We start from the raw sequence: 26404 nt of genomic DNA, 5'->3' as shown, positions 1-26404 counted from the left end.
CAAGAAAAACTTTCCATCACTAGCAGCCCTGGCAGTATTGACCACATCATTGATGGCTTGTAGTGCAATCATTTTTAGCTCCAGTCTCAAGCCATTCTATCATGGTCCAGGTTGTGTGCCCGTTTCGCAGTCAATATCCCTCATTTTTTTGCAGGGAGTTGAGGGGGGCTGGGGAAAAGACGAGTTTTGATTTGCCACTGGTTGATTCATCTTTTCAGAGTAACCTGACTGAATCCAAACTTGATGAAAACAAAACCAACACCCAAACCTGCCTCCCTCATCTCCCCACCCTGGGGGACTTCATTGTACAGCTTTGAGAAGGCCGTGAAAAGCCCACCAAAAGTCCATCTCCTTCACAGGCAAGCAAGGTCTGGGACAGCAGCCAAGTTACAGTGTGGGAGGAACAAGATAAAATTTGATGTTTGGTGGAAGACAAATATACTATGATAAACTGTGGTATTAGGGAATTACTTTTCTGGGCAAGTTTAAGACTTTCTGCCTTGACCTTAACATCAGGATCTTCATTTATGGGCACTCATTTAGAAAAAGAAAGCTAAACTATCTTACAGAGTGAGCTATTATTCTACTGACAATTTCCAAAGTATGACACCGAGAAATACAGTCCCCCTTTTTGATTGTGCTAAGTCATTCCGAATATTAAGATTTTTACTAATGAATTCAATCCACTGTCCTAATGTAGTTACAGATGTTATTCCTAATAATTTGTAATGCCTCATTTCTAGAGACAAGTTGCCTATAATCATGAGAAAGGAAGTTATTTTCTAAGAGGTGAAATATTATGGTCCATATTGGAAATGGAAATATTTAAATCTTAAAATCCACACAGGACTGTGTAAGAGTATCTGTAATGGACACAGTGCACAAATGGAAAAACATTTTTTCTTTAAAATCATCCTAGGTATTTTTATTAAAGAAAACCAAGATGATTAAAAGGTGATTAAAATTCATAGTACAAAATTTAACTCTGAGAGTAAGAAAAAAGAAAAAGCTGAGAGGGGTGTTTTGCTGAATTAAGCATCAACTTCTGACACTAAAAAGTGATTCTTCTTATATGACTGACAGAATGCTATGGAATTAATTTGCTTAGCACTATACATGACATACTAAAAATAGCATGTATTTTAAAATATAAGATAAGCATATATTTGCTCAGGGAATAAAATGAAAATCTGTTTTAATAACTGATTCTCATAAGCTGAGATTCAAATAGCACAGAATATGAAACCTCTTCCCACCTAGACGAATGATAAGCAATAGACACTAGCAGCAAAGTGAGAAAGTGCTTATTCACTGTGTACAATCTCTACAATGAATTAAGGGTTTTGTTTCTTTTTTAAATTGGGAGCTTAGAAAGATTTTTGAAGACCACTATGGTCAGAAACTGCTACAAATCTTATTGCTGAAATAAAATTTTAATTTTTTTCCTTCCAAATTTCTTAATACAGCTGAGTACATAAGAATAGGAAGATGTCCTGGTTTCAGCTGGGATAGAGTTAACTGTCTTCCTAGTAGCTGGTACAGTGCTATGTTTTGAGTTCAGTATGTGAAGAATGTTGATAACACTGATGTTTTCAGTTGTTGCTCAGTAGTGTTTAGACTAAAGTCAAGGATTTTTCAGCTTCTCAAGCCCAGCCAGCGAGAAAGCTGGAGGGGCACAAGAAGTTGGCACAGGACACAGCCAGGGCACCTGACCCAAACTGGCCAACGGTGTATTCCATACCGTGTGATGTCCCATCCAGTATAGGAATGGGGAAGGGGGGGCGGGGAATCGCCGCTCGGGGACTGGCTGGGTGTCGGTCGGCGGGTGGTGAGCAATTGCACTGCGCATCATTTGTACATTCCAATCCTTTCATTATTACTGTTGTCATTTTATTAGTGTTATCATTATCATTATTAGTTTCTTCTTTTCTGTTCTCTTAAACCATTCTTATCTCAACCCATGGGTTTTGCTTCTTTTTCCCGATTTTCTCCCCCATCCCACTGGGTGTGGGGGAGTGAGTGAGCGGCTGCGTGGTGTTTAGTTGCTGGCTGGGGTTAAACCACGACAGAAGATCATACACCTTAGCTTTGTCTTCTGTTCTTCTTTACTGATAAAACCAAATTCTCATCACAAAGCCAAATAAAAGAGCCAGTCTCCTCCACATGTCAACTTCGTGCTCATCATTCCCATTGTAACACAGGGCTAGCTGTGATTATAAAATAATTTTCTGCAGTGATTATTTATTGTGGCCAAAAGGTAAGATTTTTTAGGCCTGATATTTCCAGGAAAACATTTTGAGTTTGAGAATTATGCTTGGGAAATGCGGAAACCCTCAATATCACTTTATAGCATCTCTTACTACGTAAGAGATGTAAGAAGACACAGACAAAACAAAGCATTCTCACCTGCTGCAATACAGTGGACAAAAACTGCAGCTTTAAATGAAGATCAAAAGCCTTTTGTTTTTCCTAGATAGTGGGAAAGCAGTTAAATAAAAAGGCAGAAATGTTATATTAACAGCTACAGAGGTTAACATTTATATAGGTTCAGAGTTACAGAGAACTTTAGGATGAACAGAAAGGATAAAGAAACTAGCAAATATAAAATACCATAAAATTTAGATTTTACATCCATTGGTAAAATATTTAAAACAAAGCAATGCCTAATTTATTTTTGTTTGTGGGATTTAGAATAACAGATCTCATTAAGACAGATATTGCAAATGACACATCATTTTTTATAAAATGAAACAGATGGGAAATACTGATTTTCACCATCACAAAACGAAGCAGCACTAGCAATAGAAAGAGAGTTTTGAAGCAGTGTTAAGAAGAAGAAAAGCCAGCTATCTTCAATTTTTGGGTCTACACGATTGCAATTTGGACACTGGATGTGTTTCTAGTTACAAAAGGGTCTGAACCTCACTTATGCCACAGTCAGATGCTCACATCGGAAACCCCTGGGCTGAGTTAAGTCAGATATCTTGTGCCAAATCACTTCCTACTGTTTGCTGCAGTCCCTCTCGTGGACTTCACTGGCCCAAAATGAACAGCTAAAACCATTCATACTACCGCTCTCCAGTGTCAAGTCAGTAGGCTTACCTTAATCCCCCTAATTTACTTAGGTCTATTTAAACTAAACTGACTGGTTTTGCCTTGAAGTAATGCCACAAACACAGTTACCCTGTGGGCTGTGCTGGGACAGAAGTACCATCCAGCTGAGGAGCAGCATTTTCTTGAAACTCTTCCAGCTAGATCTGAAAGAGCTCATCTGTCACTGCCAAGCCTCTGGGCTGCTTACAAAAGAAGACAAGAAAATAGTAACGTTTTTATTACAGTCTCTTCCCTGCCATTTTGTTACAGCAGCTCACACTAATCTTCACTGATATTCTGTAACTGTATCTGTAAAATGGCTTTTACATTTTCTTCCTAGGTAAATAAATCTTTGGTGGTCAGACAACTGAAGGAGATTCCCATCGCATGCATGCTGGACAGAGCTGGCTTGGGCGTGCATGCACCTAAGTATCAAACCTGAGACTTTGAGAATCTTGCTTACAAAGACGCTGCATTCTCCGCGTGAAGCCAGCTGAAGTCTCACCTATTCTGCACTTCCCCAGGTAGATTCAACAGGGCTTTGATTCAGTTACTTAAACACAGGCAGACAAGGTGCAACTTGAAACAGCTTGAAGTATCTGAGGATTTTCAAACAACACTGTCAGATATGACAGGGACCTAGGAGATGCGTCTTTCCTCTGGACTAGCAGCTTAAGGCCCTGTGGGATACCCTAGGGCATCTCAGATGGACTGTCTATATCCATACTTACACAGCTGTATTGAGCCCAGAAAGTGTCAGAGTTGGAGGAACACAAACATCACTGCCCACTTCTGAAAACTTTTTAAAAACAAATGTTTATGATCTGGAAGCAACTATTTTGCTTGAAACCAAAGACTCAGATTTTGACCCAACAAACTTAGGATCAACTTAATTTTCCATATTAAAGACCAATAACTAGTAGTAAACACATGGGAGAAATCTCTTGAATAGGATTTTTGGCCAGCAAAATACTTAGTCCTCAGTTTAAAACTGAACATATACTTGACTGCTTTGTTGAATTGAGAACTTAAAACTTTGGATCCATTAGCCCAATGTGAAGATTAAAGTCTCATACTGCTTTTAGAAGAAAAAGCCACTGTTTCGCCTTCCATAACCAAAATCTTTTTTCTCTGCTGTCATTCAAAATCCTGTGCGCAGATTATCTGCAGTTCATAAACTTTAAAGATCACTTTTTACAATGCTGCCCACATTCAGTTTTCAATCCTGGACTTTGGAAGACTGCCCAGATAATTCACATCATAATAAAAGCTGTGATCCACCAAAACACAAGAATTATTCCAAGCATCTTGCACACAAAAATGTGAAACAACTGAGACATAAATACCTTCTGAGTTGTTAACCCAGGAAGATGTCATTGTATTATACCATCCAGCTTTATTAGCATAGTCGTAGCAAAGTAGTAAAGTTACTATACTTACGCTATTACATTTTCTTGCTTAAGTGAGCCATGGGGTTCTGGCTCCTTTAGGAACTTTTGCTCAGTCATTTCTAAAGCTTTCAGGCATATGAAGCTGGATGGCAGTTTCCTATTAACCTCTGCCCAGACCAACACACCAACCAAAATACCCAGGGGTTCAGGGAGTTGCAAGATAACGATCACAAAAACTACTACATCATCTTCTGTGAGGATGGCGCATGCACCAGCGCAAGGATTGACAGAAGCCCAGTGACCAGGAGACACAGGCTCTCTCTTGGTCTTATGGCACTGCTGTTATAACATTGCAGCCATCCCTACCGTGATGCTTTAACAAGTCTGTGATACACAGGAGGGATTCACTGCCATGTGCATGTCCAGTGCCATTCTCCAGCTCCATCAAGGCCGTGAGCATATTTCTCTCCAGTGACCAAGTCCCATGAGCCCTTCCTTGCCTGACCTCCCTTACTGAGCCCTGGTCACCCTCTCCAAGGCCATCCGCAGGCATTGCCACCAGCACACGCCACACCAGGGAGCTCGCTGTCTCTTCTGCTGTGGTAACATGCACTCACATGCACAGCTACTGGCTATTCCTCTCGCTAAAGAGAGACGTCAGCCAGATTTTCTAAAAAGTGTCAATCTCATTATACCAGTAGTCAAAAAGCGCTAATTTACCTGGTGAAAAATCTAAGATGTACTCTCTCAAAACAAAGAATATAGGCCTCTTGCACAAATACACATGAAGATGATGCTTGTAGTATATACTCTTCCCAAAATAAAGCTTTACAAAACCTAAGATGAATAAAATGTTTCCAGAGAATGAAGGCATAAATGTTTTACGGCAAGAATATTTATGCTGTTATTCATACTGTCAAGGAACTTGGGAGGTTTCACTTAGGGAACAGGATCCCACTGTGCTGCTTAACAAACTTACTTACAGGTTGTCATTCAGAAAAGAGCTATTGTGTGCCTAGTCATGTACGAGTGTCGAAAACAGCAGGATTTAAAGAAAGTTACTAAGCCTTGGTTGTAAGATTCTCTGAGCAGAAGTAAATGCATAAAGGGATTAAAAGAAATTTCTCGAGCACAGAGCATGTTGCATCAAGGTAATGCAAAGGGGAGAGAAACTCAACGTTACTACTGAAGTTTAACTCACTTGTTCATTTGCATATCTTAAGGAAGGAGGAGTACAAAGTAGAAGGAGACAAAAAGAGAAACACAAGTAAGGTTTTAGTAACTGTTTCAGTTTTTATGTTATGTGGGCAATTTGCAAAAAAGGCAGGGGCTATTCTGTTTTTTAAACAGTTTCTCTATAGTTTCTGATCAAGTGGTCACAGTGATAACTGCAATCAAAATGCAGTCTGCATTAGGCACTGCTAAAATTGCCTTCTAGAATGTAGTTCTGGGGTATACCATGAAACATAGGCAGGACCTTCATGAAACCATTAAAAGAGAAAGAGAGAGGATAGAGGAGAGCAAGAACTAAATATACATCCCATTTATCACGCCTGCCACTCTCAGGATCAGTGTCATTAAGATACTTCCAAGGGGATTTACATTTTGCTTTTTTCTTTAGGTATTTGGTTAGGGTTTGGGGGGGTGAAGCAAAAAAACCCCAACCCAACCAACAACAAAACAAAAACAAAAAAAAAGAGCAAGGCAGAAAGAACCGTGCAAATCACTGTGCTAGTACAAGATGCTTCACAAACACAACAGTTGCACAATGTGATTTTTGGTTTGTTCACACCTGAGATCTAGAGGGGCTGAAGGCTAACTCTACCATGAGCATAGAGGACTCCATGGACTTTCATTGCACAACTGAGACAAGCAGGCTTTTCAGGGGTCTGCATACCCCCGAAAGACCATAAGCTACTTCTGTAGCTTATAAGCACAAAATGTTATCTATAAAAACAAGTCTGCTGCAGGATTATGTTTGTTGTAGAGAGCTGTGAATCTCCACAAGACCGTTTTAGGCAATCACAAACTTCGAAATATTGAAAACGATTGTGTGAAGGTCTAAGCAGATTTAAGTCTAAGGCATAAAATTAAACTGTGTTAATTAATACCCACCTAAATCCTCAAGTATCCCACATGAACTAAATAATTAACTCAAAGGTCAGCATTTTCAAACTTGTATCTTAAAGGCAAACATACAACTCAAAAGCTCCATTTGAAGTGAGAACTGAGAACCTGTAAATGCCCAGCTTCAGCTAACTCCCCACTCAGGATGTGCCAATTCTTCCCATTGCTTCAGATCTTAACATACTAAATACCCTTTTTAAAGCATCAGCTCCACATGTCATTATATGAGATTCCCAGCTTCCATTAAAAACAGAAGTCCAGACTTTTAAAGGTGCAGTAATGTGAAAGCCAGACTTTCACGAGCACCAGGTACTTAATTTCCAGTGATTCAATAAACAATATGTGTTTTTTGAAATCTTATTCTATGGTCAGGTGTACTGTAACTAGAAATTCCCTGTGATTTAAGGTTGCTAATGTGTCCCAGAATAAACCTGTGAGAATAGAAGACTAAAGGCTAACAAAGACAAGCAGCAAGGCTAAAATATGAGCAAGATGGCTAAAATACAGTATTTAATTTGTGTTCAGGAGCTCAGAGCAGATCGTAGGCACTCGAGCTCTCATTTTAATGGCCCAGAATTAGTGCTTCTGTATACCTAATTTGAAACTTGATGCCCAGGTCAGAAGTCTGGGTCTCTGGCCGAGAATGTTAAGGGCCAATCTGAAAGATCTGTAATTCCCTACATAGGCATTCTCCAAAAATCAGGCTTCTTAAAGAGAGCATATTAGGACATCCGGCTTTTAAGGCATCTAAAATTACTGGTTCCCTGAAAACATGTTCTCTATGCTTGTCTCCATTGAGACCTGCCATCTACTCATCTTAAAGTTATTGCATGTTTTATGAGTTTAGCTATGTTTTCGTATTTTAGGTTACCATAGCCACAACTGGTATTATACACTGTCATCTTCAGTATTTCATTGTAAGATGTTGGTCAGCCACCCTTCCAAAGAGAAGGCACGTGTCAGAAGATTTTAAATCACCTTTAAGGACAACTGTCAAGAATAAGAATGAAGGCAGCCTGCTTGTTTCTCTACAGCTGGGACAAGTTCTGCTATCAATTCTGCTGAAGTCATGACCATGAATAGTAGTGGGATATTTTGGTTTCTTTATTATAGACAGAAAGAATATATACTGCGACCATGAATGACTAAGACTTTTTTCTCACCCAAAACCAGTAAAGAATTAGGAACTCCAAGCATTCCCTTTTTGATGAACATGGTATGTCTCTTATTTTTTTAAACTTAAGGAAATTTTACTGAGGAAAAAAATATTAATCTTTGCTTTAGTTTAAATAACTGACATACAAATGTTAAAGAAATAATAAAATTAGAGGAAGAAAAAACAACTAATATTACTTTGTAGATGCATGCAGATTAGTAAGTACACCACAAAACACACATTTGCCATTTTCTGTGCTCAGTTCACCAGACAGGAGCATTTCAGAAAGTCCTATTCACAGCCTTTAATTCTAGACTTTAATTGCATCATGTTATACCCTAGCTAGCCTGTATGTCCTGTTGAATAATTTGATATTGCTGGTTTGTCTTTGTAAACCAAAGACAAGCTAAATTGAATGCTGCTAACAAGCACTGGTGATAAAGTTTTTATTTGATTTCCTTAGAAAGGTTGTGTGTACATCATGGAGGTGTTTGCATACATGATGATGAAGGTATTTACACTGCTGTGTAGTCCATGGCTAAATATCTCAGAATCAGAGTCACAGAGTTTGGAAAGCACCTCTGGAGATCGCCTAGTCCAACCCTTCTGCTCAAAGCAGAGTCAACTAGATCAGGTTGCCCAGGGCTGTGTCCAGTCAAATTTTGATTATCTCCAAGGACATAGACTCTACAATCTCTCTGGGAATCCTATTCCAGCATCTGACCACCCTCACAGTGAAAAAGCTTTTTATATTTAGACGGCATTTCTTGTATTTCCGTTTGTGTCCACTGCTTCTTGTCCTGTCACTGGGCACAGGTTAGAAAAGTCTGATTCCCACTTCTTTATTTCCCACCTCAACACTGCCCCCCCGCCCCCCAGGTATTTATACACATTGAAGAGATTCTCCCTGAGCCTTCTCTTCTCTAGGCTAGACAATTCCAGCTCTCTCAGCCTCTCCTCATATGATAGATGCCCCAATCTTTTAATAATCTCTATGGCCCTTCACTGGACTCACTTCAGCATGTCCATGTGTCCCTTGTACTGGGGAGCCCAGAACAGGACACAGCACTCCAGAAGTGGCCTCACCAGTATTGAATAGAGGGGAATAATTGCCTCCCTCTGTCTGCTGGATGCTGGTGACCTTCTTTTCTGTAAGTGCGCATTGCTGGCTTATGTTCAGCTTGGTGTCTACCAGGACCCCATGTCCTTTTCTGCCAAGCTGTCTCCCAGCCAGATGGCCTCCAGCCTCTATGAGTGCATGGGATAATTGCTTCCCAGGTGCAGGACTTTGCATTTCCCTTTGTTGAACTTAATGAGGTTCTGTTGGCCCATTTCTCCAGCCTGTCAAGATCCTCTAAATAACAACAGAACCATCTCATGCATCAACTGCTTCTCCAAATTTCGGGTACACTCTGTCTCACTGTCTCTGTCAAAAGTGAAGATGTTAAACAGTACTGGTCCCAGTACTGACCACTGGGTACATCACTAGTGACTGGCCTCCAGCTGGATTTCGAGCCTCTGATCGCAACCCTTTCGGCCCAGCAATTCAGGCAAATTTCAATCCACCTCACTGCCTACTGATCCAGTCCTTACTTGCCCAGTTTGTCTGGGAGGATGTTATGTGAGACAGTGTTGAAAGCCTCGTTAAAGTCAAAATAAACAATATTCAGTGCTCTGAATGCCTCAGATTACCATGATCTTTCAAAGATGAATGACAGTGGCCTCACAATGACATAGGCCTGTTCCCTCAGCTCTTGTGAGCGTGTCCCCATCGGTTGCCATCCACGTCTGTACGTCCCGTTTGTTGAAATATTTGCTAACCCAATCCTCCTCTACCAAGGGTAAGTCTCCACTGCTCCAGGCTTTCCCAAAGGTCTCAGGGGTCTGGCATTCCTGAGGGAAAATCTTACCCATAAACTGAGGTGAAAACAATGTCGTGTAACTTAGCTTTTTCCATGTTCTGTGTCACCAGGTCACTGCAGTAGTGAGTCCCTTTCCCTCATCTGCCTTTTGCTGCTGATATACCTGTAGAAGCCTTTCTTATTTCCCTTCGTGTCGCTCGCCAGATTCAACTCCAGGTGGGCATTGGGTTTGCCAACACCATTCCTGCACACTTGGACAGCATCTCTATTGTCCACCTGGGTCACTTGATCCTGCTTTCACCTTCCAGTGTATTAGTTCTTTATGTAATTTGAACAGAACACCTTTCAAATGATGAAGAACAGATTTCCTTTAGAAAGCTGTCCACACCCCCTGTCAAAGCTGAGCTGCTGTGCAGCCAAGACCTTAAGAGGTGAGTCAAGACACACAGCAGGCAAGAACAAGCCTAAGTGGACCTAAGGGATAAGATTGCTTGACTGGCAAGGGGCAGTGCTGGGCTTCTACAGCACCAAATTCAAGCACACCACATGATCTGAAGAGAAATTCAGAGGCAGAAAGGGAAGAGAACAGGTGGTAAGTCCTGTGGAGTGACACTGAAATCGGGTCTCTCATTGTAAGGGTGAAATGGTGCAAACGGAGGATCTCATATGTTATCAGAACTGACACTGGATTTCAGTTTCACTAGGATATGTTTCTACTCACAGAGGCCTATTAGCTGACAGAATAACAGGGTTGGAAAGCTTTAAAGAACCACAAAATATTCCAACAGAGAGGAAGAAGAACAATCTTTGACATCAGAATGAACTACATGATACTAAAAAGAGAGGAGCGAATAAAAGGATGGAAAAAAACACTTAAACCAGATGGTTAGCAAGGAAGAAAAAAGGAAAACTGGATATATTTTTAAATAAAAACATGTAAGCTGATTCTCAGTCAGTATAAACTGACATAATTCCATTAATATCAGTCGCTTAACAGGTTATTACACAAGCTAAGTTCGCTGCTTTGAACTGATGCTGTAGGCTCACAGGGAGGAACACACACCTTAACTGAAGTTTTAACTGCACAAGGGTTGCAGGCTCAGACCCAGTGTAAAGGACCTCGGGGTTTTTTTAAGCAACTATGTTTAATTTTCTAACCACAAGTTTCTCTTTCTGGATTCTAACTTTTACAGTACTGTCCCCACTCCTCTACAATGACCACTTACCTTCTTTAGCTCTTCCTGAATACTTCTGCCATTTTCCTCTGAGGATAAACTCTCCTTCTGGTTCTCAGGTTCTGTTCTAGGTTCTGACTCTTGTTCTTCACCAGAAGATGTTTCCTTGTCACTCATTTTAGCAGCAAGCTGAAATAACCTGGATTTAAGCTCCTCCTCCATAAGGTCGGGCTTGATATTATGACACTGATCCTCACTGCTTATATCTGTTTCTGATAACTCATCGAAATCCTACAAAGAAATTAGAAGAAAGGTACAATTAGTGTATAGGCACAGACAGAAAAACAAACAGCTTCCTAGAAAAGTATAGGTATGATCGCTCTGCAGGGAAGCTAGAAAGAAAGCACACTAAATGTGCTGATAAAAAAATACCATGCCTTTACAGAGGAATGCCAGTAAACCCACACTGGTTGGATTACATTTATCATTCCTGCTTACTTTTATATTATGTAAAACGGAACTATCAAAATCACTATGTATCTGTGTGCAACTAATAAAATATGCCTAAATGGCATTTCCCATTCCCTGCACTGCATTGCCATCACTCTCAGGCACAGTGCAGATAAAGTGTGGGAATGAAATAACTTGTGACCTGGCAGTTGTGTCCAGCTTTTAGTTGAAAGCTGCGCTCGAGTTCCCTGACTGCTTAGTCTTGAGCATTATCTGTGTTTTTCTTAAAGACTACTGGAAACAAGTTTTGAAAAACCTCTCTTTTATTACATGATGGTGCTTAAGATTTTCAGCTTTCCCAGTGATTATTTACATAGGTGGATCCTCTACAGCGATGATTATTTTCCAAGAGCCAACCTCCTTGGAACAAATTCAATCTTTAGGAGCATCTTCTTTTCTTACTCTTGGATCCTTAAAGGTGGGAAGTACTCAGAGGCTCAGTTAAGTACAGTGGGTGTTACAGACTCAACCACAAGATCCTCACTTTGGAAGCTGAACAGAAGAAAAGCAAAATCTTTTTGCAACTCTGTTTAGCAGGGTGCCTGCCCAATATTTACTGATGTGGAAAGGGGGATATTTTTGTCAGCCCTTGCAGGAAATCCGAAAACATCTCATGGTTGTTCCAAAAACTAACATCCAGATACATACCAATTCATTTTCTGGATCTGTGCTATCTGATTAGGACCCAATATCCCCTGATGTCCACTAGTCCATGGAGAGAGACAGGCATCTCCCAGAGCAACCTGCTCCACCTAGAGCATTAACTGCATTCTGGAAATGTTCTTTTCTCCCTGCTGACTGCTAAGAGAAAGTTTTGAATCATTAGACACTTCGTTTAGTGCTTCAGTCAAGTCCATAAAGTAAGGTGGAATTAGGTGGTTTTAAAAGTGATGAATTCTTTGAAACGGAGCATAATCATGACAAAACCACCCAGAAGGAGCCTATGAAGAACGCAGCCTGGGACCAGAAGTGGTAGGCACATCTCAGCGGGTCTAAGAGGATGATTTGGAGCAATTCTCAGTAGGAAATTATTCTTATTTGCCTTACGGTCTCCTACTGTGACAGCACCAGACACTGCTGGAGAGACTAAAAGCTGTGTCCTCTCTACCATTCATTTGGAAATACATAAACAGGAGATTTGCTTCGCACAGCTACTCTCTCTGCAGCCACAGCAGCAGATTTATGGATGGACCAATTACCTCCCATTCTCACAGGAAACGTTAACTCTGACAGCTCCCTCACAAACCCTACCTGCCAAACTGCTCTTAATGGATTGACACATCGTGTTCATAATGTCAGTACTCATCTCTCATACAGTAAACCATGCAGTAGTGTCTAGCACTTTCACAGCTTTCTGGACAATTTTTGTCTGCAGTTATCTGTGAATCAGTTACACAACTAAATTATTGCTTTATAGCTCACCTTCAAGATGCAGAAGGCCCTTTTAGAAAATCAGGATTTGAAAGAACATGACTAGCTACAATAGAAGGGGAACGATGGGCTCATGTTGAAATTTATTCTTTTCCCAAACAATCAGAATAAAAAGCCTTTTCTGCCAAATGAACTTCGAAGCTGTTCTGAATAAGATCAAGATTTCAGATCAGTGTGTTTCCACTTTAGTTTTAGAATATGTTATGATATGCTTTTATATACCAGTAGAAGACTGGTGTCATTTCACCTTTTTAATTAGAAATCTGTATTTATCATAATGGTGCTTCCTCAAATTGTAAGAAGAGATTTTTTTTCAGATGTATCTTGCATGTCATACAACAACTTGTTACAACCCTCAGCCAACAATCTGCTAATGAAAAATACTCACATATCGCTAAGCTACTACAAAAAAATCTGAAAGTTGTTGCTGAATCAATCAGTTCATGAATTTGTACCCAGGGGAGAAACAACCATAATGTACGGGATTTACAGGATAGAAAGCATGGCTAAACTGTGCACTTGTATTTTAGGAGAACACAGTTTAGTGGAGATATGTCTCATTACACTTGAGCTATTTACAGTCAGGTATCTAGTCTAAGCTAATTACTAGAATCCCTCTTTACTTGAGTTACCTCCATTTATTTAATAGGTACCTCCAAAAACCTACTCTCCTCTACCACATGTGGTTTAGGATTACAAGACTTGCTCGTGAGCTCTGACAGCTCTGCACTGGGGGTGTGGGCTTCCTCTAGCAGTGTCTAGGCAGGAAGAGTACAGTTTACTTTGGAGCTAAGTCTGGAATGAAGAGAAGAAAATCCCATTCTATGCAGACATTTGAGCAGATCAAGCTTGTGAAGACAAAAGTTTGCTATTCTCGTTTAAATGAGCTGACAAATACGTGCATAACATCTAGTGGAGCAGTGAGGGAGGCTGGCAGTTCAGAGGGGCAGGTTTTCCCACATTTCCACCTTACTGCTGTACTGCGAAGTACTGACAGACTTCATCATGCAGGGAGACATGCATGAGTCCTCTGGGGGCTTCTTACATAGACCTGCTTAGCTTTAACTGCTTAGCAGCTATTATCGGAGTAGCAATACCCATATACCCCTTTGGAAGGCACCACCAGTTAATTTAAAGAATCTATATTGACAACAGCAGAATCACAGCTCCTCTTGATCCTGAAAAAATACCAGTCTTCCTAGGATCACACATGGCAGCACCTTTTAGGTTGATCTCTACTGCCTCTATCCAAAGCTCAGTGAAATCCTGTAGAGGCCTGCAGCTGACTTCCCACGTATTTTGGAGGAAGGCATGGCAGGACACTATTGCTAAGTTGCCCAGCTTCAGCAGGATAGAAGACTGAGGATGTAGTTTTATGAAACAAGGAGAGCTAATGTAACAACCTAGTGCTGTTGAAGGAGAGTCATCCCGCACCTTCCTGAACTTTCTTTGGTTGTAATGAGTTGTGTAGGCTTGGCAAAGGGGTCCAAGCGTGTGCTAGAGCTGACAAGGGAGAGATATTGCACCATGCTGGAGGCAGGTGGAGGGAAAGCAGAAAGGCAGACAGGAAGGAGGTATTCCTTTTTTGGCAGCAGTAAGCTGCAATTCTTACCTTAGCCACACGTTATACCGTTACCGAACCATTCCCAATTCTAGCTTTTGCTTTAACAAATATAAAAGAATTTTCCTAACTCATTGGCTGGGAAACTTAAAGAGCTTTTTGCTGCATTTGCCAGCACAGGAGAAAGTCATGAGCTGCCTTGGCATCCCTAGGGTTTTATTCCACATTAGCTAAATTTGTGTTATGAGTACACATTGTTTCTTGGGGGAGAACTCACCTTGAGGGTATTGATTTTATTACAGCTGGATTTAGGTATGCCTATTATCCGCCCTTCTGCTTTCCAACTTCCTTACAGTGAGCAGGTGGAGTATTTACATTTGCAAGAGCTGTTAGTTCCTGCTTACATGCAGAGATAATGATATCCTATAAAGCTACACCTTGTGGTTTCTGTTACTGGTAGGCTTCTTGGCTTGTCTGTTGAGCTTTTCAGATAGTGGCAGTGAACTATTTGTGAGGAGATGATACCTCTTTCATGGATTAACAAATTAAAAAAATGTATTAGAAGCCAGGACAGCAATAAAAAATAATAAACACATTGAAAGGTACTATTATTATTTATTTAATAGATGCTATCTTACACTTCATTGCTCTTTACTGTTCACACTTTGGCTCTATCCGGTAAGTTTAACGACATCTTTGTGTTCATGTAAATAATTGTGTAAATTCCCATTTGCATCTATCAGCAACGTATAATACTTACATCTGCAAACAAGAATAAAGGGCTACTGCTTTACCTGAAAACAGAGCTTCAGTGAGGGCCTGGCAGACTAACACAGCCACAAACCCAGTCTCACTAAAGGAAAATAAAGTGTTTCTATGCAAGCATAAGTCCTTTAGCAGACAATGAACTAGGAAATACACCTCTCCTCATACACACTGTCCAAAAATCCTTGCATGTAAATGGCTGATAACTCAATGTAATCCTAGGAAACCAAAAAAATACCCCAAAATAAAGCAAGTGAGCAAGCAAAGTACCGGCTTGGAGGCTCCAGAACCAAATCCATGTTATACTATAAACTCTTGAGAGAAAGCTCCATTCCTATAGGGAACCAAAAATTGGAAACTACAATTTGGAGGAGAAGACATAAATTGTGAGGTTTGCAGACAGTTTCTCAGCAAGAGTGGGTGTAATTTCAGGGCAGCTGTTTTCAATAAATATATCCTAAGCGCCATCCCGCGGGGACCGGCAGTCCGACAGCGCTCACCTTACCTGGCTGCAGGGCAGTAGGGCTGTAATTAACAGGTGGGGTCTGCTGATCAATGAAGGAAACTCCTAATGAGGGCACTTCCTTCACTTGAAGCAATTAAGCCACTCCACTTTCCATCAGAAATGTAAGAATTGCAGCTACACTAAGCAACATCTCCTCTCAAAAAGATAATGAAAGCCAATATATCAATATTATTATTACTAATAATATCAATTATTAATAATGAAAGCAGACAGAGATTGGTGGTTTGAGTGGCAATTTCTTGTAAAAAGTTACAATTTGAAAAATAATTATTATTAAAAGCAAGGTTGCACTTCCCAGTTCAGTTCCCACAGGAGTAGAAGTCTTCTGTGGTACATAAGCAATCAGGTTATCAGAAATTTCTTACAGTTGGACCTTGGTTTTATCAGGACAGTTTTCGTGTTTTGCTTCATGTACTTGCTTCATGACTGTGTTTACAGCATCTCTACAGGCAATCCAGTAAAGCAGGTTGTTCTTTTACCTATCATTAAGTGGCAAAACCCCTTCCCCAAATACAGTATATCCTGATATCTGTTCTCAGGTTTCCCTTTTTAAGTCACTCCAGACTTTATACAATAATAGTCTCTCACTCACAAAGTCAGCATTCCAGTGTTGAGTCTAAAATACATTTAAAAAAAAAAATGCCACAGCATTATCCTAATCTAGGTACTGGATCTTGATTTAAAAACCCCCTAATTTTAAATAGAAATTCAGTTGTGAGTTATGAAATGACCACAGTCGTTCCAGAGTGTAACTGCTTACAATTCTCTAGACTTGGAGCAGGGAGAGAGGAAAGGGCCCATTTTCATTTCACTGTGAGTCTCGGAGAGCAGCAAAAAAGAAAGCAACCTTCACTATTTGAAAATTAGAAAAGGAAAGCCAACTTTTAGACTTCTAAACTGAAATCCTGTTCTACAATGCTAATGAAAACATAATGGTTAATAAACTATCATCTTATTATTACAATGCAGTAAAATAAAGTTGTTACTGCAATGCAGTATAGTATGGGAAAAGTACATTTCTTCCCTGCAATTTACATATGATCAGCTGCTTGGTGTCTAATGTCTAGATGCAACATGGTTTAGAAGAGCATTTTGTATGGTTTCTGCAAATTCTATATAATCTCAGCATGGAAGATCTGTGCCTGGTTTAAGACCCCACAATGGAGCTTCCTTAAGTTTATGCTGTCTGCAGTTCTTCACACAACTACACTATCATTTTGTACAAACTGTTCACATGCAGGGTTCGCTCTGCTGCAGCCTCCATCACTTTACCGAGATCAATACACTACTTTGGGGATTATATGAAACCCTGACGTCCCTTTAATCTCATTTTTCTGAGCAATATAAATGACATCTGGCTAATTTATTTTCATACCGCAAATCATATTCCTTACGCTCATGATAATTTTAATTGCTTCCTAGAATTGTTCAACCGTGCAACATCCTTGCTATAAATTGTAGTTGCCAGTCCATTCCTGCTCCCAGCAGTGCTTGTGTACCGGAGGCTGGAGTAAGAGTTCTCCGAATGTGGGCACCGGCTGTCAAATCAGCCACCAGGGGGTGTGTGTGTGCCCAAACACAAATTAAATGTATGCAACCCCTCCCCCCCGTACATAAACTTCCTAGTGAGAATTTCATCGCTTTGAAAACAGTAGCATGATCTGGAGGCAGTGTGCCTCTACCTGCCCCACTGTGGCTGAGGGAGCAGGAGAGCAGGAACAGTGTCTTTTAGCCTAAAGGGTAAAATGAAGGGGGAGAGAGGGTCAGAATCCCAAGCCTTGCATTTTGAGCACAACAGAGAGATATAAAGACTGGATCGGGTTGCTTGTAGTCAGAGGCATAGGGAGAAGACAGCACTTAGCTCCTTGCTTCAGGCTTACCATTACTCTGCTGCAGCCGTGATGCAGCTCCAGGATTTAAAAGGAGTAGGATGAGGGAAATGGAACTGGATGAGGGGTCAATATTCTCCTCCTCCAGCTGGGTAATTAGAGTTAGAAGTGTGCTTGTACTGCTAAAAAAGTTCTGTGGGACAACCAGATCCCTTACATAATAACAGTCCCAGGCCTGGACAAACTCCAAACAGAGAAGACTTCTTGGCTTTCTGGTTATCCCACACTTGTTGTTTAAAAGAAATGTTTGAGGAGTACTTTGCTGTCTTCAAGTTGTATGATCAGTTTTTCCCAGTTTTTTTTTAATCAATTGACAAATTATTTAAATGGAAGTAGTTTGCAAACACTCACCCTAACACATCAGAACTCGTAATCACTTGACCAATTAACAGCAGACATCACTTGGACCATATTTCAAAAAAAGGCCTTTCTGAATTTCTGCTGCTCATTAGCTTTATCCCTTACCAGAACAACTGCAAACAGCACACAGAAGATTCCCAGGCATATGAGTTATTTCTTATTCTAAGAACAAAGGAGTTAAAAAAAAACCCCAAAGCAACAAAACAGGTGATTAGTCAACATTTGTTAGCTGTTGGCAAATCCTGACTTTTTTTTTTTTTTTTTTTTTTTTGAGCACTGTATTTTACAGCATTAACAATGTCATTGATCAGATGGAAGTGGCATATTTGAGAAAGAGGCAAAGCCTGTTCATGGTATACGTAACACTTTACCTTTGTTTCTTCTCAGTTAGGAGGCATGAGGAAGATAAAGCTTGCAAGAACACTCCACCTCCCACTCACTATTCACATGTTATTGCCCACATAGCTTAATTAGTTTAGCCCAGCTCTTTCTGAGAATGCATTTGGTAAGCTCAAACACGATTACCTGACTTGAATTCATCTTGTTGGCTTTCGTGTGATTTTTTTCTTCATGTAACTCTCCAGAGATCGCTTTGTTCTTCCTCCACCTTCTGGATCTCTTTTCTAAATCATAATGTACTTCTTCAGTCTCACTGCTGTCCGAATACTCCAAGCTGGTTGCCTGTGGATTGAAATTCACATCCAGTTCTCCGTGGAAATGTGTTTTTTCCATTCTGGGCATATCACTTTGAGTTCTGCTTTGTAACCAGAGAAGTTTGCTAGGTCCTTTAGCTTCCTGGGAAGAGTCTACCGAAGATGTTTCTGAATCGGAGAACAGTGTCTCAGTATTGGTGTATAACCCCGAGGAAGGGGAGGTCACTGCCTGGTACTGATCATTGCCATAAACCCATTCAGTACCATACTGGGAATTGGTATAATAGAAACCGTCTGGTAATTGCCAAGGTTTCCGATGCAGCTTGTTCAAGGCCACATTCCAGTCATAGTCATCCTCGCTGTCTGAGCCCATTTCGTCATAGGCAGACACAATGCTGGATTCATTCTCCAAAGCTTCGAATACTTGACTCTTTGGTTTGGCGAGCATTCGAGGACGAGGCAAAGTGACATTCTGCAAAGCTACCCAGTTTCCATCAGTGCTTTGAAAAACAGAAGGCGGATCTATGAAAACGAAACAAGAACAATTGTTGATCACAGTGTGAAAGGCTCATTTTACTTGCCAGTTTACAATCCACTGGCCACAAATTGGAGGGTTCAACAAAACTAATGAACAAATGCAAGTGCTGCTGCTACATGAGCTCTCTCGTGTTGTGAGCCATGCTGCTGTACTCCTTTTAATCAGAAGCAACCACTTAAAGCCATGGTAATGACTATTTAAAACATGACAGTACTTGGACCAAAGCTTTCTTCTAAAAGAATTATTAGGAAAGGGTGAGGGAACATCCATACACACACATGTATAAATCCTGTGTTTTGCCAATGTCTTCGATTCTGTGTGCAGTTCTGGTCCCCCATCTTGAAAAGGAAAGACGGAAACAGGATCAGAGAAGAGCAACAAAGGTTGAACCAGGTTCTGAAACAGGTTCAATTGAAGGAATGATTAAGTAAGGCAGAGCTCTGCCATCTGGAGGAGACAAGACTGAGAGGATACATGCTAAAAGAGATAGGGGAATCTCTTCCAACCTACTAGAGGACATCAAGTGAAACTAGAGAAATCAAGGTTTGAAACAAACCAAAGAAAGAAGTGGGATGCAATGGGTACCAGACCTGTAGAACTTCTTGCCTAAGGGTGTTATGGATGCTAGAAATTAATCTGGGATAAAACAGAGATGGCTATGGACATGGAAAAGAAATCCACTGAGGTTTACTAAATACACAAAACCACTTCTAGCTGTTATAGTCATTAAGCTGAAAGTTCTGGAGATTCAGAGCCCACTCAGAGGCAGCATGAAAAATACTTGCTTTCTCCTAATCTATCCTAGGCTTTTGCTTATGGTTACTGTTGCTGCTGCTGTTGTATCCTAGACTAAATGAGCTTTTTGTCTGACCCAAGCACTGCTGCTCTTGTATTCTTCACTTTTTCAGAGTATGTTTTACAATTCAGACAGAAAAACAAAATGCCACAAATATGGTCAAAAAGTGCTGTGTAACTCAGAGAGTTGCATTTCTACATTTAGATTCCACTTCCAATCAAACTTGGAAAGTCCCTTCATGGGAAATGTGAATGTGTGATGACTCTACCTCCCAGAGCAGTTGAATAAATAAATAATGCTATGGATTTACACAGTAATCTCAGCCTACTGAATGAGCTTTTCAGCCTTACGGACTCCTTCCATGGGTTCAAATTTGCCATTTCCAGAAAACTGTAGAAATACTTATTATAAACTATTAGTTTTCTAAAACTGTAAACAGAACATCACTATTTAAAAATGGACAAATTAAAATCTGGATCATGTTGTAGATGATACTCAAGCATCTTGCATTACAGGATTAGAAATACTTAGAGCTCAAGAATTTGACTTTTTCCCTGGAATTGTTTATAAAGAACCTAAGCATGCAGTAAGAAGGTGCGCTTCGTTTAAAAAAAAAAAAAAAGTTTGTGGTGCACTACCACCAACAAAACAACCCCACAAAAATGAAACAATAATTAAATGGTAATTAAACTTAGCAGCTATGCAAGATTTAGAATACATTTTGTATTTGTTACTCATTTGAGTCCTTTTGGTTTGTTTTCACTTCCTAAATTTCATGCCAATTCAGAGAACTTGGGAAAATACATCACTGAAGTCATTCTTACTCCTGCTTAAAAAGAAATCAAAATAGTAATAATTTTCTTGTAGCAGTGACCAGCTGAGGATATAACTAAAGTCAGGTTTATAGAGAGAACAAATGACTGTTGTAACAGCTGATTTTGGAGAGAAAAAAAGAATACAAGCTATCAAGCACAGGGAACTTCTGCTTGTTCACTTTTTCCAACTATGCCCACTAATCTAAGTATAGGATTCTCTTGAGAGAAAGAAGACCTTTCCTTAAAAACATTATTCCTTCAAACAAGCAAACAGCTCTGCAAGATATAAATCTCTAACAGGAACTGAATTCGGCTTTAGCACATTACACAAAGGTAATGCAGTGGAGAGCCACATACTTTTTTTCTCTGCCAAACTATATCCCCTTATTTTGTTTAGCAACAACAGATGAGAATTGGTCAAACATCCGTAGTTAACTGAAGAAAGGACAGGATAATAGTTGATTACATCTTAGAGGGTAAGCAGGGTGGAAAAGAAAGCCACTGAGAATTTTATATTCAGAAAACTGACTCAGTTTCATCCCAGCTTCAAGTAATGTCAAGTGCTCCTATCTCGATTTTCCAAAACAAAGTCACTTATACTTGAAAGAATGGATTTTGCACACAATTCTTTGGGTATACGCTATAATTTATCCACATGAAAATGAAAATAGATTTAAGAAGTCTCATTGTGAAACTATTGGTAAAGGGGGGAAAAGCACAAATTCATGATTTGGCTCTTGAGTCATCATTTAAACCAGTGCAAACTGTAATCAAAATGAACTGTGAACTGCTTTTTGGCTACATGACTAAAAAGCCCACTGATGTTACCACTCCAAACTCTTGGTTGAGATTTCTTTCATTTTCTGTGTCCTAATACAGAGCTGCTTACTACTGTATAGGTGAGATCACATTTACACATATTAGCACAATCAGCTATTTATTATAAGCTCAACAGACACCACAATTTCATCACAAATGTGGTTCTTAGATGAAAGAAGCCGAACAAATCCTCTGAGTACAGCACCTGAAAGGAAACTGGGCCAATTTGTCACTCTGTTATGGTTAACCAATTGTTAAGTACTAAATTGCTCAACAGTTGAATTTGATGGGATTGAAGTGGGTTCTTAAATTTAAGCACCCAATTAACTGCTTTACTGAAAATAGACCTTCCACTAAAATGCCCAGGAGAACAACACTTCTGACAGGGGGTTGAATGAACGGTTCACAAAATAATGCATACTTAGTTAAGTCAGATTTTAGTACTACTTTACTGTCACTTTCTTTTTGGGGGGAGGAGGGATATTGACACTGTCTAATTTTCAGTCTCCCAGGTTATCAACTGGTATTACAGATTAACAAATTGAATTGATGCGCAGCCCCCATCCCTGGTTCCTGCTACACCTAAACACATATTTTGGCTGCTTCTGCTTACCAGTGCCTAGTGAGCCAGCTGTGGGAGTTACAGCACCAGTAAACTCACCCTACAAAAGAGAAGTTTTCTGCTTGTTTAGCTTCATGAACCAATTTGCTACAGGGGTCAGATGGGCTCTGCAGCTATTACAAGAGAAGAAGCAGGAACAAGCAGATTCTGTCTGTGGGAGGACAACAGCAGCAGATAGGTTAGCTTTACTGTTCCCCGTCAACTGGAGCCAGGGGCTGCTGCTGCAGTGAGCAGTTCAGCTCTCCCTTGTGCAGCTGTGGGGGTGAAAACTAACCAACTCTTCTGTGCAGCAGTTGCCTGGTGTGACACTCTTGTGGCCTCATGAACACTACAGCCAGAACCAGAGAAGCAGTGGAAATGGGACCCCCCCCCCCCCCAAAAAAAAGCAGGAACCACCTTCTTCAATGACAGCCTGTACTTATGTTATCTTAAAGTAAGCAGGGAATTGCATTCTATCCCAGGGTGCTGATTCAGGGATGGGGCTGACTTAAGAAGCTGCTCACCATCTATCATCCATATGCACATCCATACCTAATGCACGGAGACAGAGGACAGATCTAGGGAAACTGCTAGACTATGAAATTCCTACTCATACAGCTTCCTCAAACTTGTGTGGAAGCAGTCATTAGTAGGGCTGCACAGAACACTGCATTGGTGAATTCATCAGGGTTGAAAACAAAGGTGCAAGAGGGAATCCTAAATGTGAATTATTTCACTGTTTGGTTCACCACATAACCTCATGAACAGTTAAATTGTGCGACAGAAGGGATACTATGGGCAGCTGCAAACTCCTTCAACTGGAGGACAGATAACCAGGTGACAAAGCAGGGCCCTTGGGCTCTTGTGTCTTAGAAGCTCTGAAACTTATTCAAATTAGATGCTTAATGTTTCCCAACAGTCCAAAATCAATTCTCCAAAGGCCCAAATTTTGAATCTTTTCTTGGAGAAAAAAAAAAAAGGTAAGATAAGCAAAGACACAGCCCAATGAAATCATGACACTCAGCATCACCAAATAGACATTTTTACGTGTGACCCCTGCAACCACAAAGGTCAGCAGAAATTTCCCAGAGAAGGTCCTTGCTTTAAGTTGTATTTATTCCACATGTGAGTGAGAACCAAAAAAAGAATCATATTCGTACTAGAAATATTTACTTGTTTCATTTAGCCTGTCCACACTTTTCCAGCTGGGTAATGCAGAGAGCTTGCGTTCCTTCTGTTTCCTGAATTGTCCTTTTTGCTGCCTCCAAAGAGCTTCAGTCACAGATGATGCAGGGTCTAGTCCTTTACTGGGCACATCTTCACTAGCCAGGGAGAATGCAGACTGGGACCTCTGTGGGAATAAAAATCAAAGAGCATAATTTAAAAGTAGAAATACTTAATTATCAAACTCTTTACCGTAATTAGTGTGAGTATTCAGTTACCCATGGAAGTGGGGGATCTGCTAGCATCCAGAAATGGAACTGAATGTGTTCAAAAGAGCTGTTTCAGCACTAGATTGCTTATTTATGTGCACATCTGATGCTATGCAAGGAGGCAGGAAATTGTTTATACTACCACAGACCAGATGGAAAGAAATAATTAAGGTGAAGCTGTCAGGAATGTGCTTCGTAAGGACTGATATCTAACTGCTTCGACTCAAGCTAGCCAGAAAGAGATCCCATTGTGGTGAGACGTGATGATCTATTGTTGGCTCAACAGGCTATCTGGTGTAACTATTTGCAGAAATTAAAAATTATAAAATAAAATAAAAGCAAACAAACAGCCTGTTCCCCAAAACCAGATGTGCAACTCAACTGATTTTAGTACAGAATTCTTTTGTTTGCTAGGGCATACATTCACACAATATGCTGGGCAGTTTTATGCAACCTTGCTAATGAAGTCAACATCGCCTATGGTTACACATCTATTTGTTTCAAGGAGGGTCACATTTCAAGTCAAAATTAGGTAAAATACTGTTGTGATTGTCAACGAGCCCTGACTACTACTGAGGGGAAGGTGCTTTTCTTTGGATCTACATAAATAAATCAGACATTTCAGTTTTGACTTAGGCACTGGGGTCAGTTACAGAAGTCACATTTAAATTTGGCCAGTTTTAAAAAACTGTGAAAGCAGGCAGTGTCCTGCTGATCTCAGGAGAACTCACTCTTACATATCAAATCACATACATAATTCTAGAAACAAGGCTACAGCAGCTTGAGTCAAGTTTTAACATCTGGCTGACACTATTTTGCTGCAGCACAATTTTTTTTCTTTTTTAATTAATAAACTTTGCTTTTGATGACAAGATGTGCTTAGGCAGCTTGAATGGCAAGAGATCGCTTTTTCAAACAACAGTTAGCTTTTTCCCCATAACTTTTTACCACTCAAAACCTCTGTCTTGGCCTTCATAACAGTGTCAGTAAAAGACTGCCTGTATATGCCAGGGTTTCATCAAGAAGTATGCTTTCAAGTGGCTCAGCTTCTTTAAGCAGGCCAAGTTGGCACTCTCAAATCTTGGTACATTTTTACTGATGTTCAAATTACAAACAATTCACTAAAACTATTAATCTCAAAAGGGCCAGTCTTTGCCTGCATCAGAGCTCTGCTTTGCACTGGTGCAGATGAAGAAAAGGATAACTTGCCTTTCGGCTATTTTCAAGTTCCTTCAATTCCCTGGACAGCATAAGCACTGCTGGGAGTCCTGCTGGCTTGAAAGCAACACTTACACCACTTTTCTGGCTGTACCTCCTCCGATCTGAAATGCTCCTGTGTGGGACCTGTGTACCCTGCCAGAAGATTTAATTAACTGCAAATCTTCCTGTATCCTTGGCTCAGCAGTGTGATTTTTTAACAGATTTGATAAAAAGAAACACAACTAAGCACCAGGGTTTAGTTTGGCTTCTGAACTCTGGAGGAAAAGCCAGAATTATTGCCCTAGAATTAAATATTTTCTCTAACTGCAGTGACTACATAACTTGGTTAATCCTGTCCATGCAAAGACACAGGTCCTAATGTGATGCATTGGAGTGTTTCCTTTCAAATTCAGTGATGTGAACTACCAACAATAAGCTCATAGTATTGTATAAATTTATTATAGGGAATCTTCCAGGTAAGTCACTTTCACTTTCACAAACCAGCTATATTCAAGTGTATATTTATGCTGTTTCAAACCTCAAACTAGACCTTCAACTGATCAAGATCATCTGAATCCTCCTTAACCCTGTAAAAGCATTAATAATTTAACACAGTACAGACAGGTACATAAATTGTTTTGCTATAGGAATTTGCTCATTAACTCTGATTTCATCCCACCAGGATATACGGACAATATAAACAACTCGGCCACAAATTTGCAGCCTGAACTATGACAAGTTTTAACTGTGCTGTGGATCACTTCACTTCATTGTAAAGCAAGAACTACCAAACTTCCCCTTCTTACAATAAATTAGGTCCAGTTCATATCTGCTCTATCCTCTGATATCTTTGTGTTAAAGTTGCTATGTACTGAAAGCAGCAAGTTGTTGTGGCTGTCACTATTTTCATAGTACCAAAAATATTCCCTTGGGGCACATTCTTTTTCCATGTATATGGCAAACACAGAGGGTTAAGAGATTCTGAAGAACCCAGAAGAAGGAATATCCTACAGTTTAAGCACAAGTATCTATTTTCCCTTATTACTTAAAGAACTGAATCGTAAGGAGAAGGAAAAAAAAAAATCAGGAAAAACTTAAGTAGTCTGTTTAATGATAACCTGGGCTCAGATAATAAAGTAACATGCTTTTTCTTTTTATGTAAAATCTGTAGGTTTGACAACTTTTCTGGTGTTTCGTTTAAATGGCAGCTTCCCACCTCTCTACTCACTGTTTCATAAACATCACAGTAAAGGCTGCAGCACAGTGATGGCAGTGTCTGCACTTAGCTCCCAACCAACCTGAGACCCGCCAGCAGCTTAGCCTTGACAACGCAGAACTTGGCATGGGCTGCGAAACCCACTGAAGGAGCTCAGCGATCCTGCCCTCAGACCCATGCTTCTGCAGCAACACTGCTACCAGCACTGCCTGAGCAATTTAAAGCTAGCTCAGGTGTATCTACACTATAGGGCAGACATATCTTTCAGAAGGACTAGAAGATACAGAACAGTTTGAAGGATTTAAAAAGGAGAAGACAAGCATGAAGAGGCTGACGGACAAAAAGCACTGAAAAACAAGCAAGCACAGAAAAGAAAGTAGACAGTCCCATGTGGTATAGCAGCCTGGGATCTCAGATAAGCTTTTCCAAACAAGCTTATCTAAAATAAGCTGATTCTTTTAAATTGTGTGCTGAAACCTTCATTCAA

At 40.2% G+C, this 26404-nt stretch overlaps 1 protein-coding gene across 8 annotated transcripts in view; it reads right to left on the bottom strand.

The window, feature by feature from the left end:
• Window positions 1–26404, bottom strand: part of MYRIP (myosin VIIA and Rab interacting protein) — a 234676-nt gene that overhangs the window by 14050 nt on the left and 194222 nt on the right. For 7 of the 8 annotated variants that reach the window (XR_008236226.1, XR_008236228.1, XM_052794150.1 and 4 more), the window contains 4 exons: window positions 23242–23419; window positions 18372–19021; window positions 10856–11095; window positions 2407–2469 (listed from right to left, as the gene is read on the bottom strand). Coding sequence is in view for 6 of the 8 variants with exons in the window: in XM_052794150.1 (XP_052650110.1) it covers window positions 2407–2469; window positions 10856–11095; window positions 18372–19021; window positions 23242–23419 (1131 nt within the window). In the remaining 2 variants the exon portion in view is untranslated. The remainder of the gene's footprint in view (window positions 1–2406; window positions 2470–10855; window positions 11096–18371; window positions 19022–23241; window positions 23420–26404) is intronic. The other variant, XM_052794158.1, reaches the window with a different exon arrangement.

This window comes from Harpia harpyja, chromosome 1 (assembly GCF_026419915.1).
Source record: "Harpia harpyja isolate bHarHar1 chromosome 1, bHarHar1 primary haplotype, whole genome shotgun sequence".
Lineage (NCBI taxonomy): Eukaryota > Metazoa > Chordata > Aves > Accipitriformes > Accipitridae > Harpia > Harpia harpyja.
The sequence above is the reverse complement of the archived record's forward strand: the minus strand, read 5'-3'. Positions and strand labels throughout refer to the sequence as shown.